The 19,444-nt window shown below is 45.8% G+C and overlaps 2 protein-coding genes, 1 long non-coding RNA gene and 1 pseudogene across 3 annotated transcripts; 2 read left to right on the plus strand and 2 right to left on the minus strand.

Moving 5' to 3' along the window:
- The first annotated feature begins 301 nt into the window (after nucleotides 1-301).
- Nucleotides 302-1,487, plus strand: LOC125524335 (uncharacterized). The gene is made up of 3 exons (XR_007290672.2): nucleotides 302-497; nucleotides 582-654; nucleotides 733-1,487. It is a non-coding gene; the product is annotated as an uncharacterized LOC125524335 (long non-coding RNA).
- Nucleotides 1,488-13,340: 11,853 nt separating this feature from the next.
- LOC147960581 (uncharacterized) lies at nucleotides 13,341-14,297 on the plus strand. Its single transcript, XM_087535224.1, has 5 exons — nucleotides 13,341-13,518; nucleotides 13,609-13,746; nucleotides 13,838-13,950; nucleotides 14,027-14,102; nucleotides 14,187-14,297. Exons 1-5 carry the CDS (start codon nucleotides 13,384-13,386, stop codon nucleotides 14,295-14,297), a joined length of 573 nt encoding a protein of 190 aa, XP_087391350.1. The 5' UTR covers nucleotides 13,341-13,383.
- A 1,174-nt stretch (nucleotides 14,298-15,471) lies between these two features.
- LOC147960582 (uncharacterized) lies at nucleotides 15,472-18,317 on the minus strand. Its single transcript, XM_087538012.1, has 6 exons — nucleotides 18,261-18,317; nucleotides 18,106-18,168; nucleotides 17,936-18,025; nucleotides 17,817-17,852; nucleotides 15,609-15,774; nucleotides 15,472-15,518 (listed from the first exon to the last, which is right to left on the minus strand). Exons 1-6 carry the CDS (start codon nucleotides 18,315-18,317, stop codon nucleotides 15,472-15,474), a joined length of 459 nt encoding a protein of 152 aa, XP_087394138.1.
- Nucleotides 15,970-17,558, minus strand: LOC147960583 (protein FAR1-RELATED SEQUENCE 5-like; annotated as a pseudogene).
- Nucleotides 18,318-19,444: the final 1,127 nt, after the last annotated feature.

The raw sequence follows: 19,444 nt of genomic DNA on the forward strand, positions 1-19,444 counted from the left end.
CTGTGTTGCCGACGAGGACAACTATTCATTTTGGAGGCTGGCTATGTTGCCGACCGCTGGCTGTGTTGCCGGTGATGGTCGTGTAGGCCGCTGGCTTTGTTACCGGCGTGATGAACTGGGGTCGTGAACTTGGGCTTGGCATTTGAAACGTTTCTTTTTTTAAAATAGACGCGGACAGGATGGGGCAAAAGGATGCGTCCGCGCGGTGGATGCACGGCCACCGCATCCCAGAACAGGCCCGGACACGACCTCAAATCCCTACCCAAAGGGACAAAAACAGGACAAAACGAACGTCCGTTTGGGATCCCGTGGTGGAATTGGCCTTACCGATGTAAATTTACCAACGGAGCGAAACCACCTGATGGGCGTGAGGTCGCACTCCTCCCCGCCCGTTCCAATCCCGTCGACGCCAACGCCCCACTCTACTCTCTCCGACGCTGCAACAGATCCTGGCACCTGCTATGCCGCCATGCCCTCAACGTCCGGCTCCGGCGCAGGTTCTGCATGTTCCTCACTCTTCTTCTCTTGGTATGCCTTCTATCCTCTTTTCACCCTGCTAGATCTGCTTGATTGCGTTGCAGGGATGAAGGTCAAGGTCGCCGAGCCATACTTCCACAAGTTATCCATGGCTGCTTTTGATTCCGCCCAGACTAGGTAATTTGCACGAACGGTCGATTCCCGATTTCTTACCGATCTATCCAGTTAACACAATTTTGTACGACCTCATTTTAGCTAGTTCAAGATCAATTGAGTGCACTGTGGATCCATAGTTGCAAAACAATTCTGGATATTTCCTTGGCTTAATTTCTGTATAACAAGAGCCCCGCGAGCGAGCTCTCCACCACAAGTAACTGGAATCGACCGCCGCCTCCCTACCAGAGCGCACAAGTCACCGAAACCTCCAGATCTATTCATGTTCCCGGTGTAGCAGACCTGAAGGTGCCTCACATGGTTCGGTGATTTCCTTTTATCTGTGAACTATTGTCGTTACTATAGGAGCAGTCTCGATTGTTAAAGATCACCAACTTCATCTGTTTCTTCCTTTCCTGCGTGTTTGATCCAATTCTTTGATATTGTGGATTTGAATAGGATAGGTTACATTTTTTTTGCGGGTGTAATAGGATAGGTTACGTTGATTGTGGAATTGACGTACCTGCATTTGTGAATGATCTGACTTAGGTAGACTTAGTTGCTAGGGCTCGTCTTGGTTAAAATAATTAGCAAACATAGTTGGAAAAAAATTAAAGGAGGTTAGTCAGAAATTCAGAATCCTATTTCTGTGATGTTTTTCTTAAAAAACAAGCTGCAGCTTGGTATTGCAAGTGGCAAGGAGAGTACAGATTAGCTGCCTATAATATTGGTCTTGTTTGCTTTTAGAGTATATTACAGATTTATTATGTAATGGGAGTGTATATTTGACGTTTGACTAAAAATTAATTGGACATCAGTCAAGTTTTCCAACCAATAAAGAACGACACTTGTATGTATTTGTGTGTCTCTTTTTTGTGCATCTCCGCTGTGTGTATGTCATCAGGAGAAAGGCCAATCCTAATCGGGTTGGAACTAGACTCGGTTTCAAACATATGTGAGCTACAACTATCGCAATACCACATCCAAGAAAAAGCCTACTGATCCATCAACATATCCTCCGTAGGTCTTGCATCAACGTACAGCCTACTTACAATCTTTTGGGAGAAAAACACAGTGATAAGTAGACTGCCATTAGAGTCTGCTGGTAACTTGCAGTCTACTCACAGTGATATCTTAAAAGTTAAAGACTAGATACACAAAACTTACAGTCAAATTAGCACTGGAACTTCTACAATTACAGTGTATTTATGCATAATTTGCACTCATATTGTGTGATTATTACAGTGACATTATGACCGGAACTTGTCGAGTCTCAAAGACACCCATTTGCAGCGCCGAGTCATGAGTTGGTATGTATGTATGCGGGTTGGACTGGACCCATTTGCATTCTATGACAAGCAGGTGTAAAACTTTGAAATTACAGTAAGAAAACCTTGCAAGTATAGTACCTCGTGCCATCTACGGATTATAGACACAACTGAACCAACATACACACTGCCTATCATACAGATGACCACACATTGAACCAACATACGCACTGCGCTATCCATAGTGTGAGCAGTTTAACATCTCTCTAATGCAAAAAAGCCTTCTTCTCCATCATTGTTAATTCACAGTCTGAAAGAAAGGATCAAACAAGAATTAGACCAATCATTAAGATATACAGCACAAAGGGAAGCAATTAACACTGAGCCAAAAAGCTGAAAATACATAGTACAAGAGACAGTGAATGATGTAGACGAGCACAGTAAATTAGGCAACCTGGAGCCAAAAGTACAACTAAAAAAAGACTGGAAATCATGAACCTCTTTACTGTAAATTTGAAGTATAAAAAATAGAAGTGCTTACATCATCAAAGAAATCAGTAACAAGAAGTCTAGAACTTATCCACCCTGTTGAACTCGCAGAAAAACTATCATTAGCATACTTCTGTCCTTAAGTTCGGAATGTCAGCGCTTGAAAAATGGTTAACAACTTGAGTCCTTGCAGTCCATACTTCCATAATCTTGAATGTAAAGACACCACAATTGTGTGCCTGGTTTCACATGAATAAAGGAAGAAAACAAAAAAAAATACCAACATGGGAGTAATAAAAGCATCACAGAATCCTATGAAGTGTGTAATCCGTTCGAATAAAAGAAAATACCAGAGATAAATCTTAAAAGATAACAACACAGTGCCTTCAAAAGGGAAACAAATTTAGAAGCAAATTGATTAAAAATGTACTAGCAGATCACTAAACTGCAAGTGAAATTCAGAATGATCATTAAAAGATGGATCAAGAAAAGCAAAGGCTCTTCCCTTCAAACAAACAAAGAAACAAAACCAATGTTTTTGAACGGTTATGGGGAAGTACAGCTGCAACTAGGAAGAGTAATATGAAGAAAAATGTATATATTGTAAATGAGAAATAAAAAAAGAAATGGTAAAGACAAACACCAAAAAAGAAGGCAGAAATTAAATTACTTACATGGAGGAAATGAGAAATAAAAAGAAAGGGCAAAGACAAACACCAACAAGGAACCATGGAGTCAGAAATCCTTCAATTCCAATTGGGGAAAAGACGAATACCAAAGCCGCAACAACTAATTGGGGGAGAACCATGGAAGATCATAAAGAGACGATCCACAGGCTGAAAGTCCTTCAATTCCAATGTCTTTGCTCATGCCTAGTGCATTTCTTTGAGATCTAGAACCTATAAAATCACAGGAATGAAAAGCAAAGATCGCAAATTCTTTCCATTTAACAGAGTGTATTGCACAGACCACTCTAGTGAAAAATCAAAGAAATTGGTCAGTTTTGTTTCAAAAGCACCAGGGCAAAAGAAGCTAAAATTTACAATAGCAAAACAATACTGAAATTACTATTATCAAGTTGCTGAAATTACTAGACAAGCAGAAATTCCTGTTCCTGTGCACAGCAAAGTTTCTGACACAAAGGTAGATTTAGTATATATTGACAACGTGAATAGAGGCAACACTACCCAACAAAGACAATGTGAATTACAGCCTAATTACCACTGTAATGTTACTGAAATTACACTGTAATTGGGCTGACCGTAAATATTCTAGTAAAAATTGCACTGTGATTACCCATGGAAATTACACTATAACAACATCGTAAATTATAGAGAATTTGCACTGTAATTATAGTAAAATAGCAGTGTGATTTACAGTGTAATTAGCCTGAAAATTACACCGTAATTACACTGTGATTACAAGTACACTGTAAGAACACTACAATTACAATATGCTTACTCTGTAAGTTGAGAGGAAATTACACTGTAGTTAAAATGAAATTACAATCTTGAAGCAGCTGTCAACTTAGATGCAACACTACCAAAACATACAAAAAAAAGTTTATAAAATGGATACAAATACTACCAAACAAAGACAACCCACAAAGAAAAAGGTTCTAAAATGCTTGCAGATACAACATAGGCAACACCCCCTCCCCCCCCCCCCCCCCCAATACTTTAATTGCATTGAAACTTCATTGTGATCTAGTGTAATTAACCTGAAAATACACTGACAAAAGCACTGTAATAACCTGGAATTAGATTGTAATTGCAGTGACTGTAAACTAAAATCATAGAAGTTACAGCAAAAATTGCACTGTGGTTACCTTTAGAAATTACAGTGTCACTACTCTGTAATTTCAGAGGAAATTACACCGTAATTAAAATGAAATTACAGTTATGAAGTTGCCGTAACTTCGATGCAACTACTACCTAAGAACGCACACCCTAGCATCTAACAACAAAAAAGGTCAGCGAAATCAAACGCCCAGGCTAGCAGAAACAAAATCAACAGGGGAATTAGATCCACCGTTTCATCCATGCACCTATCACTGTAACATTGTAGTAGCAGGAAAAAATCGCCAGGAAAATCCACCACTAAGACTACACATACACCCACATCTACATCAAACACAAGGGAATCGAATCAGACCAGAAGATCTAGAAGAAATTCAATAGGGAAAGGGAGAAGATCCGGATAACGAACTGAAATCACACGGCACTGGAGCGGAAATCAATCTGAAAGAAGAGGAGGATGAGGAGATCAGAATCACCATGGATGACGAGGAAATCGCCAAGAAGTGCCTCCCTCTCTCATCTTTAACTCTTGCGAAGAAATGAGAAAGGGCAAGAATAAAAAAAAAGACAGAGAGCCAGGAGATAGGCAGTAACGGGTTGGCTGGGAAACGAAAGCGCGGCCGGTAACAGACACATAGAAAAACGTCCAAAAAAGCCAGCACCCAGCGCGGACCTCGGCACGAGATCAAACGGCCAAAAATTTGAATGCAAACCAATTGTAAATCACTCGACTGTAAATTAGCAAAACTGTATGTAATTAGTTCATTTTTTGGGTTCAGTTGAATCATTGTTTTCGAATTTCACTTCTTCTTCGGTACAATCCCCCTAGACACATCAACGGTTCAGATCGTCTTATACCCCTTCATGTAAAAACTTAAAAAAGGGTAGGATGGTCATTCCCCATCACCCTCCCCACAGCCCCGCTCCCGCGACGTACCCGTGCGCGAGGCGACGGCTTTTTTTTACACTCGCGCAAAGACGGCGTATTTTTGTACAGTGGGGCGACGGCTTTTTTTTACACTCGCGCAAGGATGGAGTATTTTTGTACAGCGGGGCGACGTACGTACGCGCCCGTCGGTGGTCAAACAACGTCGGTGGTCAATCCGCGACGTGTCGCCCGCGGAAAACGCGTCGTGGCGCGTGGATAGCAGCCCCGCCGTCCCGCCCCGTCCGTCCCCTCGACTGCCGCAACGCCGCCCTCGACTGCCGTCCCGCCGCCTGCCGCCCCGTCGTATCCCGTGCGCATCAATGCCGTCGACCCACCCGCCCGTCGCCATTACTGCCCGTCTGCCCGCCGCCCCCGCCGTCTGCCCTATAAAAACCACCCCCGTCCGCCCGTCGCCGCTCACACCATTCCTTCCCCCGACCCATCATCATATCCACCTCTGAAAAGCTCGCCGGCGAGATGTCGTTCCACCGTGGCAGCAGTTCCGGCACCGGCGGCGGCGACGGGCCGAGCGCGTGGCCGTCGAGCCTGAGCACGCCGGAGACAGAGGAGCTGTACCGGTTTGGGCTCCTCGTGCCGCCGGGTTGCCGTCTGCCGCACGACTGGAAGCTCGACAAGGACGGCTACCCGAGGCGCGGGCCCGGCGCCACCGCGGAGGAGAAGCGGACCGGCGGCTGCAACAACATCGCCGACCGTCATGCGTTCTGGGACGGCAAAGACTACGCCGCCGTCATTCGCGCGTGCCGGCTCGCGGAGTCCGGCGGCACGGCAGACCTCGTCCCGCGCCCCCGTCCAGAAGCACGCGGCGCCGGGCCCCTCCACCACCTGCGCCGGCGACCGCCGATCCCCCCGCCTCGCCGGAGGTGGAACTGCCGCCGGAGCAGTTGGTTCTTCGGGAGGACGGCGATCCCGATGATACGCCGGGTTACCTCGTCGCCCTGCGGGCGTCGGTGGCTGCAGAGGCGGCGGCGGCTGCGAGGGAGGCCGCCGAGCAGGCGGCAGCGATCCAGGCGGCGGCGGCGATTTCGCCGGTGATCCCGCAGGCGGAGGCGGCAGAGTCGTCGGACGAAGACGACATCGACTGGGAGCGGCTAGCCCAGGTCAGCGACGACGACGACGACGACGGCGGCGGTGACGGTGGTGACGGTGCGGTCATCGATCTGCTGGGTAGCGACGACGAGGAGTAGTTGTTTTTTTTAATGTTCTAAGTATGAACAATGAATCGTTTATGTTCGGATAAACTCGTTTCGTTTCCGTAGTGTTTAATGGACTATGTAAAATATATCTATGTTCAATCAAGTTTGTTCGAATGTTGTTTTAATTTGTCTTCAAAGTTTGTTCAAAAAATTAGCAAAATATTGAACGCTTATTTTGACAAAAATTTGAAAATTTTCCGACCCATGCATAAAAATGTTCACAATATATTTAAAAAATTTCCATCGAATATACATAGCACAAAATAAGGTATGCAATTATCTAAAAATTGTAGCAAAAAAATCGTGAAAACACATAAAATATAAAAGAAAACTGAATAAAAAGTCAAAAGTGTATCTAAATGTTTATAAAGTGTTTTAGAAAAGTTCAGATGTTGTTAAAATATATGCGTATAGTAAAGCCCGGTGGATGAAAAAATGAAAATTAAGAAATAAAAAATTTAACAAATTAAAAAATAATAAAAAAAGGCGAGATATTTTAATTCATTAATTAACATTTTTTGAAATATTTTTAAATTCATTAACATTTATGAATCCGAGAATTTTTAAATTCATTAACATTATCTGAAATAGTTTTAAATTCATTAACATTTATGAATTTTCTGGAAACGCAAGACGTGACAAAATTTTAGGGGTTTTCGGCCCGAAAAATCGTAGAAAATCCATACGGACTCGAAACGCAGCAATTTTTTGCGTGCGTGCCCTGCATGGTCACTGTGGCCCGTGAAAAAAAATTGGGCACGTTTGGCGGATGCGAAGCGGAGACGTGCGACCGAGGGTCCCCTCCGGCCATACCACAACCACCCCCTTCCACAGCAAGTACTTGAGCAGTTTCACGGAATGCACCCAACTTTTGGTAGCGCGTGTGGGGCCCCACCCGGGCACCCCATGGCCAAAATGAACGAAATCCGACAACGAACGCAAGTTGCGTCACGTCCGGGCAGTATTTTAGGGGTTTTCGGCCCGGAAAATCGTAGAAAATCTATACGGACTCGAAACGCGGCAAATTTTTGCGTGCGTGCCCTGCTTGGTCACTGAGGCCCGTGAAAAAAAATTGGGCACGTTTGGCGGATGCGAAGCGGAGACGTGCGACCGTGGGTCCCTTCCGGCCATACCGCAACCACCCCCTTCCACAGCAAGTACTTGAGCGGTTTCACGGAATGCACCCAACTTTTGGCAGCGCGTGTGGGGCCCCACCCGGGCACCCCACGGCCAAAATGAACGAAATCCGACAACGAACGCAAGTTGCATCACGTCCGGGCAGTATTTTAGGGGTTTCGGCCCGGAAAATCGTAGAAAATCCATACGGACTCGAAACGTGGCAAATTTTTGCGTGCATGCCCTGCATGGTCACTGTGGCCCGTGAAAAAAATTGGGCATGTTTGGCGGATGCGAAGCGGAGACGTGCGACCGAGGGTCCCCTCCGGCCATACCGCAACCACCCCCTTCCACAGCAAGTACCTAAGCGGTTTCACGGAATGCACCCAACTTTTGGCAGCGCGTGTGGGGCCCCACCCGGGCACCCCACGGCCAAAATGAACGAAATCCGACAACGAACGCAAGTTGCGTCACGTCCGGGCAGTATTTTAGGGGTTTTCGGCCCGGAAAATCGTAGAAAATCCATACGGACTCGAAACACGGCAAATTTTTGCGTGCGTGCCCTGCATGGTCACTGTGGCCCGTGAAAAAAAATTGGGCACGTTTGGCGGATGCGAAGCGGAGACGTGCGACCTAGGGTCCCCTCCGGCCATACCGCAACCACCCCCTTCCACAGCAAGTACCTGAGCGGTTTCACGGAATGCACCCAACTTTTGGCAGCGCGTGTGGGGCCCCACCTGGGCACCCCACGGCAAAAATGAACGAAATCCGACAACGAACGCAAGTTGCATCACGTTCGGGCAGTATTTTAGGGGTTTTCGGCCCGGAAAATCGTAGAAAATCCATACGGACTCGAAACGCGGCAAATTTTTGCGTGCATGCCCTGCATGGTCACTGTGGCCCGTGAAAAAAAATTGGGCGCGTTTGGCGAATGCGAAGCGGAGACGTGCGACCGAGGGTACCCTCCGGTCATACCGCAACCACCCCCTTCCACAGCAAGTACCTAAGCGGTTTCACGGAATGCACCCAACTTTTGGCAGCGCGTGTGGGGCCCCACCCAGGCACCCCACGGCCAAAATGAACGAAATCCGACAACGTACGCAAGTTGCGTCACGTCCGGGCAGTATTTTAGGGGTTTTCGGCCCGGAAAATCGTAGAAAATTAATACGGACTCGAAACGCGGCAAAATTTTGCGTGCGTGCCCTGCATGGTCACTGTGGCCCGTGAAAAAAAAATTGGGCACGTTTGGCGGATGCGAAGCGGAGACGTGCGACCGAGGGTCCCCTCCGGCCATACAGCAACCACCCCCTTCCACAGCAAGTACCTAAGCGGTTTCACGGAATGCACCCAACTTTTGGCAGCGCGTGTGGGGCCCCACCCGGGCACCCCACGGAAAAATGAACGAAATCCGACAACGAACGCAAGTTGCGTCACGTTCGGGCAGTATTTTAGGGGTTTTCGGCCCGGAAAATCGTAGAAAATCCATACGGACTCGAAACGCGGCAATTTTTTGCTGTGTGCCTTGGATGGTCACTGTGGCCCGTGAAAAAAAATTAGGCACGTTTGGCGGATGCGAAGCGGAGACGTGCGACCGAGGGTCCCCTCCGGCCATACCACAACCACCCCCATCCACAGCAAGTACCTGAGCGGTTTCACGGAATGCACCCAACTTTTGGCAGCGCGTGTGGGGCCCCACCCGGGCACCCCACGGCCAAAATGAACGAAATCCGACAACGAACGCAAGTTGCGTCACGTCCGGGCAATATTTTAGGGGTTTTCGGCCCGGAAAATCGTAGAAAATCCATACGGACTCCAAACACGGCAAATTTTTGCGTGCGCGCCCTGCATGGTCACAGTAGCCCGTGAAAAAAATTGGGCACGTTTTGCGGATGCGAAGCGGAGACGTGCGACCGAGGGTCCCCTCCGGCCATACCGCAACCACCCCCTTCCACAGCAAGTACCTGAGCGGTTTCACGGAATGCACCCAACTTTTGGCAGCGCGTGTGGGGCCCCACCCGGGCACCCCACGGCCAAAATGAACGAAATCCGACAACGAACGCAAGTTGCATCACGTCGGGGCAGTATTTTAGGGGTTTTCGGCCCGGAAAATCGTAGAAAATCCATACGGACTCGAAACGCGGCAAATTTTTGCGTGCATGCCCTGCATGGTCACTGTGGCCCGTGAAAAAAATTAGGCACGTTTGGCGGATGCGAAGCGGAGACGTGCGACCGAGGGTCCCCTCCGGCCATACCGCAACCACCCCCTTCCACAGCAAGTACCTAAGCGGTTTCACGGAATGCACCCAACTTTTGGCAGCGCGTGTGGGGCCCCACCCGGGCACCCCACGGCCAAAATGAACGAAATCCGACAACAAACGCAAGTTGCGTCATGTCCGGGCAGTATTTTAGGGGTTTTCGGCCCGGAAAATCGTAGAAAATCCATACGGACTCGAAACACGGCAAATTTTTGCGTGCGTGCCCTGCATGGTCACTGTGGCCCGTGAAAAAAAATTGGGCACGTTTGGCGGATGCAAAGCGGAGACGTGCGACCGAGGGTCCCCTCCGGCCATACCGTAACCACCCCTTCCACAGCAAGTACCTGAGCGGTTTCACGGAATGCACCCAACTTTTGGCAGCGCGTGTGGGGCCCCACCCGGGCACCCCACGGCCAAAATGAACAAAATCCGACAACGAACGCAAGTTGCGTCACGTCCGGGCAGTATTTTAGGGGTTTTCGGCCCGGAAAATCATAGAAAATCCATACCGACTCGAAACGCGGCAAATTTTTGCGTGCGTGCCCTGCATGGTCACTGTGGCCCGTGAAAAAAAAATTGGGCACGTTTGGCGGATGCGAAGTGGAGACGTGCGACCGAGGGTCCCCTCCGACCATAATGCAACCACCCTCTTCCACAACAAGTACCTGAGCGGTTTCACGGAATGCATCCAACTTTTGGCAGCGCGTGTGGGGCCCCACCCGGGCACCCCACGGCCAAAATGAACGAAATCCGACAACGAACGCAAGTTGCGTCACGTCCGGGCAGTATTTTAGGGGTTTTCGGCCCGGAAAATCGTAGAAAATCCATACGGACTCAAAACGCGGCAAATTTTTGCGTGCGTGCCCTGCATGGGCACTATGGCCCGTGAAAAAAAATTGGGCGCAAAGCATGTTTGTTTTTCGTGCAAAGTTTATAAAAAATACACTAAATGACAAAATTATACAAATAAATAAATAAATACATATTCAATATTGTAGACTGGTCGTCGCCCACTTAATAATCGCCGCGGGCCCGACGCAGCAAAATATCTACCCAATATCTGCACGAGCCGTCGCTACCCGAGGGAATATTCCCGACAAACGCGCACGTCGCCCAATCACGTCGCCCAATCACGTCGCGCATGCCCTTTTTGCGTCGTACGTGCCGACGACGCGCCCGATCTGATCCCCGTCGCCCGCCGCCCACACTGTCGTTCCCCTCCCGACAGCGTCGCGCCGCTGTCAGCCCGCACTAGTCGACGTCACCACCCGCCGTCAGTGCCAGTCATCAACGTCCATCGTCACCCAGCAATAGTCGACGTCAGCACCCTCCGTCAGCGCCGGTCGTCAGTGGCCGACGTCACCATTCGCCGTCAGCGTCGGTTGTGAACACGCCGTCAGACGCCGCCGTCAGCCGCTGTGATCACCGTCGCCCGCTGTAGTCGCCGTCGGGCAGGTATATATTTTAAAATTTTCAACATTATATAACACATTAGCTGCGTGCAACGTCACATAGATATTTTTATATGCAGTATGGACATCGATGGTGTGATTGCATGTTCTGTAGAAAAATGGGTTACTCTTGTTAATAAATTAACATCAAGTCAGCGATTTACGTTTTACGAAACGGAGATGGAGGGCATGTTACGAATACCTTCGGTCAAGATGCGTGATAATTTGCTTGCGCTTATGATTCAAGGTTACAATCCTAGTAGTAAAAAATTCATGGTGCAAGAGGCAGCCGGAAAAAAAGGGTTGATTTCATTGAGGCCTGATGATGTGTTTGCTATATTTGGTTTGAAGAATGAAGGAGTTGATGTTTCTAGTTTTTTGAGTATGGACCAAGGCAAAGCAATAAAAAAAATTCCAGCTAGTTTTGTTAACAAGAAGAATGGTAAAATATTGATTGATGATCTTATTGAGAAGATTGTGAGAAATAAAAACGCGGACGATGAATTTGTTCGGATGGCGTTTCTCGTCCTGTTAGGGACTATAATTGCACCAGTGTCTGATGAGTACATTCTGAAGAATTATTATGCACTAGTGCAAGATGTCAGGCAGATAAAAAAGTTCAACTGGAACGCATTCACTTTGCGGTTTTGTTTGTCGGAGATTGGTACGGTCTTGCAGCCCGGTCGTGTTAGGGAATGGCCACGTGGCAACCTAGCACTTCTGCAGGTATGATTTATTTTTAAAATTGAATAGTTGTATTATGTAATAATAGTGTAACACATGCTAAATGGTTGTGTGTTTGTTTTGCAGTATCTATATTGGGAGAAGGTGCAGCCAAGCACCGGTCCAAAGTATGATCCTTTAGCGTTGTTGAGCCCCTTGATGAGGAATTGGACAGAAGCGGCAGCGGAGAAAAGAGACAAGTACGACTTTCAAAATGGTCGTGGTGTTGGAATGGTAATACGCTAAATATTTATTTTTCCATTTAAAGTCTGCAATTAATTATTAATTAAATATGATTGTATGATTCTTTATGTTGTAGATCGATGACACCATTACTGAAGAGTACCGCTTAAACAAAATAAGAATGGAACAGGCTGAAAAGAACAAGAAATCCAGTATGAGAAAGTCTAATATTACTGGAAGGAGAACAGGCGTGAGTACATCTGAGGCTTCAGCTACCCAGAACCCTATTATGGATCGGATTTTGACTGAGCTGAAGCACATTCTTAAGGATATGCTTCGTATGTCGGAGCTATGCGCACAGGTACAAGTTTTCTGATTTTGCCGTTCACAATGGTTTTCGATGTGTCACATAACTAATTACAACTAATTTTTAATCACAGAGGGTCATAGAGAAGTTGAACAAAAGCGCTGTATTTTACAAAGCCGGTGATAGTGAAAAAGAAGAAGAGAATGAGTATGGTGAAAATAGTGGAAGTAGAAACTATGGTGGAAAACCTCGTAAGGAATTTGTATATAATCCTGACGTGGACAATTTCGAAACACCGGGAAAAAAGAATGTGCAAGAGGATGATGAAGATGATATTAATGATTCTGAAGAGAAGACACCTTATTATTGCACACCTAAATATTTCGATAGTTTCAAGGGTGATGAAGAAGATCCTATCGAAGTTCCTGAGGTATCAGATGAGAAATCCGTTACATCTTTAGGAACAGATGAAATCGCATCACGTGGATCGGTAGATTGTATTGGAGAAGATGAGGTAGAGGAGAAGGGTGTAGGGAAACGGAAGCGGAGACGATCAAACCTTATAAAGTCTCCTTATATTCCCGTTATACCTACAAAGCGTGCAAAGCGTTCAGCAAAAGCAAGTGAGTTTTATCATATTATTTTTGAGCTGAAATTACTACTTATCATTGAATTATTAACATATTACCGTCATGTATTGCAGAACTATTCGAGAAAGAAGTCTTTGAAGAAGAATACGATGTGATTAAAGCTAGTGTTAAGTTTGTTCGTGCTTATCAGCGGTCAGCAAAACATAAAAAGAAGGAAATATTCAATGATGGCATGCGCGAAGGTCTGAGTGCAGAGAGGGCTTGTAAGATTCTTGACCATGAATGGCTAACCGGTGATGTAAGTTATTGTTCTGTTTTCTATTAGCATTCAATGCAAATTAGAATTGTTATACATCATTTAAATTATTTTCAGGTTATCAATGCTTATTCGTCGTATCTGTTGGGAGTTGTTGGTGAAGATCGTCATATAATGCCGACCTGGCTGGTCAATTGGTTACTTGAATTTAGACCGGACACCCAGGGAGGAAAAAATGACAACGAAGTTGTGGCGAAGAAGAATGGACCCTTGAATAGATGCACCGATGAGTATTTTAAAAAAGATAAGGCAAGTTCAACTGCCTTAAAGTATGCATATATGGGATATAAATAATAAGATAGTATATGTTGATTGCATCATATTTTCGTTGTGATGCAGCTTTATATTCCTCTTAATAAGGGAAATACCCACTGGGTTTCGGTTGTCATGCATCGCCCGAAGGAAGAGTTCCAGGTTCTTGATTCTTTGATGGGACCCGAACTTGATAGTGAAATTACAGAAAAAGTTGAGGAGCTGGTACGGCATAAATTTACATGAGCATATTGAAATTATCATTTAGTAACTGAACTATGTTAAATTCTTTTCGTGCTATTATGTATATGAACAGAAAATTCAACTTGGATATGACATACGTGATGCGAATGCGAGCGGTGCTATGAATTTTCCGGATGTGTCAACCTGGCCTATCAAAACGTATAACATCCCACAACAAGAAGACGGGTGAGTAAATACTTTCATATTGTTTTAATATCTTACCTCAAATGCGAACTTATGAACTGTTGTTTGTACGGACCAGCAATTCATGTGGAATATTTGTTCTTCGATGCTTTCAATATTGGAACGGTGAAAAATGGACAAGCCATTTTTCTCAGGTCTGGTTTTTTTTCAAATGCTTATATTCAATTAAATTCATTATTTAATACTATTTGAATTGTACTAATATGAAGTTCTAACAGGGGTCAATTGATAAATCGAGGGACTTAATGATTGCGCAGCTTATTTTTTCGGAGAGAAATACGCTCAACGATGTGAAGGACAAAGTTACCCGGCTTGCAAAGAAGAAATAAATGTGCCAAAAAATTTGTAAAAGAAAATTTTGTAGGCTCAAATAATGTTTACATTTATTTCGACTATCATGTCTTGTGATGAAGAAGACACTACTATTTTGAATATTTAAGTCGAGAATGACATTTGGATTATTATGTTGTCTTCATGCCGTTGTCTTTACATTTGAAATCTTCATATTTATAGTTGTGCAGTCGTCAAGTTGTTTTCCTGTACTACTGAATGTTAAGAAAATGTACATGTATTTATTATGCACTTTAAAGCACTGTCGATGTCGCTTATTATAACACCGACGTTCTTAATTTCCTTTTCTACAAAAAAATTGCCGACAAGTGCGCCGGCCAGTCTGACGTCAGACAGGACCGACGGCGCTGTCCAACAGGGCAGCGTCGAACGACGGGTAGCATAACTAATCAAAGACGCTTGACTGCAAGTGCGCCGCCGGGTATATAAGCTGGTCGTCGCGCGCTCCATCGGGCGAGGTGGGACTAAAACTTAGCTATCGCAGCCGCCGTGCCTGCAGCGACGCGCGTGACCGCGTGGGCCGGCCCAATATCATTGTTTCCGCCCACGGCGCGACGACGGCCCAAGTAGCATGCGGCGCGACGACGGCCCAAGTTCCACGCGGGGCGACTTGGGATGTTTAGTCCCACCTCGGCCGACGGAGTGCGGGACAACCGGCTTATATACCCGGCGGCACATAGGCTATCGAACTCCTTTCGTTGCCTTGTACTGCTGCCGCCGTCCGACTCTGCCCTGTGGGACAGTGTTGTCGGCCGACGCTGCCACTGTGGGACAGTGGCACCGGCGCACTTGTCGGGTGTTTTTTTTAAAAAATGACGGCGTTCTAAGCGACACCGACCATGCAATGCAGAAAATATACAGTAAACAGCGACGGCAGTACTATGCAAAAATGAGCACGTCAAAATAAACAACAGCGGCTTACACAAAATTAACAGTAAAAATTAACACATCAAAATAAACAAAGTAAAACTCCTTCTTGCATTACATAGTCTGTCATCAAAACAAAATAGTCTGACATCAACGAAGTAAAATAAGTTCATATAACATATTATAACAATTATTAAAGATCAAATGTATAGAACATTAAAAAACTGTCTTCAATGAAAGGGTGGAACGATCTTCCATAGCCATCCATAATAAAACTGTCTTGAATCAAAGGGTGAACCAATCTTCCATACTCCACAAGTTAAGCAAAGTTCCTACATAACAATAAGATATGTGTTAATTCACAATGAACAAATAAATTCGGTTTGAACAATAACATATACAATAACATAAGAAAATCATACTTAGGATTTTGAGGGCACGTGGACTTATAATGACCCGTAACACCGCACAGTCCACATTGACGTTTGCTTTTCTCATCAGAAGCTTTTGGTCGCCCATTTTTAGTGACATCAGGACCATCCTTACCGCGGCCTTTAACATTCTGCTTTGGTGCGCCTTTGGTGTTAACTTTTGCGGGATCACGAACAAGACCATGATCTTGATTAGGCTCGAATGCATCGTCGTTCACAAACTGTACCTCCGCACCAGGCTCATCCTCCTCAGTGTAATCATTATCTATTATGTCCCTCAGAGCCGCCTTCAACTTGTCGAATAAAAATGGTTTATGACATGCTTTATGAGTTGCTTCAGCAGATAAGATAGTCAACTCGCTGTACCTAGCTCTGTCCCCTGCACCTGCCCATCCCCATGCAAACAGATCGCTAGTGCGCTTCACGGGAAGTCCACCCCTTGCAACTTGGCTCAACCTCCGCAGTACTAAACACTTAGGTATCTCACGTAAGCGTAGCTGAATCAGAACGTGAAGAATATGTTTGCAAGGAAGTCGTTTGCGATACATGCTTCCACAACTGCACTTCACAGTTTCTTCTAAGTTACCTAGGGCGTAGTCCACAGTGAATTTGATATCTCTATTTTCCTTCCATGTCAATATGAATCTGTGAGTGTCTGCTCCTCTCAGTCTCTCAAGGACCTCTAGGTCCCGTGCCTTCTTCATATCTTCCTGCAAGATATAAAAGTTTGCCGCAGTGAACTCATGGGCAGCTGATTTCTCAATATCTTTACACTCATCCAATACTGGTACTGGAACTGTCTGTGACTTTGTGCAATCGTCATGCGCCTCATTCTCACGGAGACGAACTATGCAGTTCTCATAGTGCACAATCATATCAACAATAGTCATACCGGAGTCTAGATGCAAGTGAAGGCATGAATTCAGACTCTCACTTCGCTGGTTACTTCGCATACCTAAGAAAAACCCACCTGACAGATATGATGCCGCCCAAAGCCTTTTCTTCTTGTACATCCTACGTAACCATGTCTTTTGTTTTCTCCGACTGCCATTTGGCGGTAAACGCTTCCCATCTCTCCTCAAATACCTTTTTTGAAGTGGCATAATAAAGTAGAGACCTGAACTCCTTTAGAGACTTATGATGAAGGTGTTTCTACATGTTCTTCTCAATATGCCACGAGCAAAGACGATGCCAAACCTCCGAAAGTACCTTTCTTATGGTCTTAATCATAGTTGCATCTCCATCAGTAATTACTGACCTGGGCCTCTTCTGACAGTGAGCCCTCAAAAATGTCTGAAGCAGCCAGACATATGTATCTTCCGTCTCGTCAGACACAAGAGCACAACCAAATACCATGGTGCAATGGTGGTTGTTCAGACCGACAAAAGGTATAAATGGCATGCCATACCTATTCATCCTGTATGTGCTGTCGAAGACTGTCACATCACCGTAGTCAACATAGTCTCGACGTGATTGAGAATCACACCAGAATATGTTTTTCAGCCTTCCTTCATCATCGACGGTGTGCTCAAAGAAGAAATCTGGATCTCTCTCTTTTCTGGTCATCATGATCCCAATGGCAGTGTCTGCATCACCTTGTGCAAGCAACTTCATTTTTTCTCTACAGCACATGTTATAAAGCTTCTTCCTCCCAAAACCAGCCTTTGCATATGACCCGGAGCACGCAACGAGTTGATCATAAATCATATGTTTCCTGATTCCAGCACCTGCCATGGTTAAGATCTCAGCCTTCTGATATTCTTTTATCTGATTGTGAGACCGAAGAAACGTGACTTCATCCGGTCTAGCTAGAACGTGACTGTGATCATCATTGAAACTGCTGACATACCAAACGTCACGCTCTTTATCAAGTTTCAAAGTTATACGCGCATCGCAGAAGCAACGAGTCTCCCCTCTCAGCCTGCAGGTCCTGCCTTCCATTGTACAACGTTTTGCCTGTCGTTTCCCAGCTCTCGCACACACATACTTTCTCAAGCGCTTAGTTGCCTCAGGACCTTTCGAATATTTCAGTGAGTCCTTTCTTACGCTGAAACCACGCTCGTACGCATACTGATTATAGAAATTGTAAGCATCTCCTAGTGACCTGAACGTCTTCCTCATGACCTTCCAATGCATGTCCAATGATTCTTGCTGATATTCATCAAATCCGATGTCAAAATTAAACAGATCATCACCAACATGCTCATCATTCCCGCTTGTACCATCTACATCTCCCTGTAAATTAATGCATTAAACCATTTATGTCAGTTAGTTATAATTTTAAAATGTACTTTAGTGATGTAAGTTTCAAAACTTACTTTGCTGGAGCTGTCATCATGAGATGCATCAACGTGTGATTTGTCACTTTCATCGTCCACAATATTCCTCACAAAGTCCCCGTCCTCGTCCTGCGCGCATTGCAAAAAAAACATGTAAGCGCTCATATGGTTATTATGTCATTTCTTATCTGATTTTATTAATAACATACCCGGAGTGCACTTTCAGCAAATGAATCATCTATATCCATATCATCATCATCATCGCCATGTCGCTGCATCATGCAAAAAAATATTAAATTTTCCGTGCGGTCTATCATATTTACCCCGTCATATTTATTGTTTTATCAACATTGATCACACTTACATTGCCACTATAAGATTCATCCAAACTCATGTAGTTCTCCTCACGAGGTTCATCCATATTCCGTGACGAGGTTTCGTTGTCCTCACCGTAATCATCGCCATCATAATCTCCCTCCTCCTCTAACTATATATAGTTAAAAAAATTGTATGATGAATCAAACGCCGTGTAACATCATCCCTAAAACAACTATCTTATCAAGCACAACAATGTCTCAAACCAACCTCTTGCACGGCGGTGAGGATTTCAGCCGGATCCATTTCCTCCGATGACAAACGTGATGACGGCGTGACGTTGCTGGCCGGCGGAGGCAGGTGTCGACGGCGTGAGGACGATGGCTGGTCGTAGTAGGCATAGTGCGCGGAGGGAGGCGGCGACGTAGATCGCGGGTGGGCGGCCATCTGGGCGACGGGAATGGAATGCGTCGGCGGGCATGCGCGCCGGCGGCGGTAAAGGCGCCGGGGCACGCGCGGCGGCCTGTTTGGGCCGCAACTCGGGCGACGGCGACTTCGTGCAGATGGGGGCCAACATGGAGACGGCGTGGATGCGTTAGGGATCAGGGTTTCGACGGCGGAAGTCGGCTGCTACCGTGTCTTTTTTTCCTCCAACAACTGTCCACGCCAACGTCGAGACATGAGGGCGTACGGTGACGGGTGCGGTACGCGGGCGGGCGGGCGTACAACGACGGGTGCGGCATACGCGGGCGGGCGTACGACGTCGCGCGCGACGTACGGCGTCGGGTGGGTATTCCTATACCTAATGTGAAATTACCATACTACCCACTATACGTTTTAGGGGGGGGGGGTTGTACCGAAGCACTCCCCTTCGAATTTACAGTGTCGATCACATTTTCAAGGGGTGGAAAGGGCATGCCTCTAGTGCTAAGCTGATAGAAAAAGCCTCTGAGGTAGAATCGGATTTTGTGCTTTAGCCCTCATATCGAATTTCTACAACACATCGACACATGTTCCTTGGTAAACAGTTTGGTGTTGCCCACTAACTGATTGAATCCATAGGAAGGAGCTGATAAATTGAAGATTGGCAGCGATGTTCTCTTTTCATGTGGTAGTCTGGTGTGGCATAAGGTGAGGTCAAGCCTGAATCTGACGTGTTTTTTGTAGTTCAGGTTGTCTTGTTGTTTACACTTTAGATTTTGTGGTCAAGTGTTGATTCATGTGCATTGGTTG

This window comes from Triticum urartu, chromosome 7A (assembly GCF_056163025.1).
Source record: "Triticum urartu cultivar PI428250 chromosome 7A, HENAU_Tu73, whole genome shotgun sequence".
Lineage (NCBI taxonomy): Eukaryota > Viridiplantae > Streptophyta > Magnoliopsida > Poales > Poaceae > Triticum > Triticum urartu.

Excerpts from the sequence above, each read along its gene's own strand:
- LOC147960581 (XM_087535224.1), top strand. The coding sequence starts at position 13,384 with ATGCCGACCTGGCTGGTCAATTGGTTACTTGAATTTAGACCGGACACC. Across the intron at positions 13,519-13,608 it reads AGTATTTTAAAAAAGATAAG|CTTTATATTCCTCTTAATAA; the intron begins GCAAGTTCAACT and ends GTTGTGATGCAG. Across the intron at positions 14,103-14,186 it reads GGACAAGCCATTTTTCTCAG|GGGTCAATTGATAAATCGAG; the intron begins GTCTGGTTTTTT and ends AAGTTCTAACAG.
- LOC147960582 (XM_087538012.1), bottom strand. The coding sequence starts at position 18,317 with ATGGATGAACCTCGTGAGGAGAACTACATGAGTTTGGATGAATCTTAT. Across the intron at positions 17,853-17,935 it reads ATGATGACAGCTCCAGCAAA|GGAGATGTAGATGGTACAAG; the intron begins GTAAGTTTTGAA and ends ATTAATTTACAG. Across the intron at positions 15,519-15,608 it reads ACGTGCCCTCAAAATCCTAA|GAACTTTGCTTAACTTGTGG; the intron begins GTATGATTTTCT and ends ATTGTTATGTAG.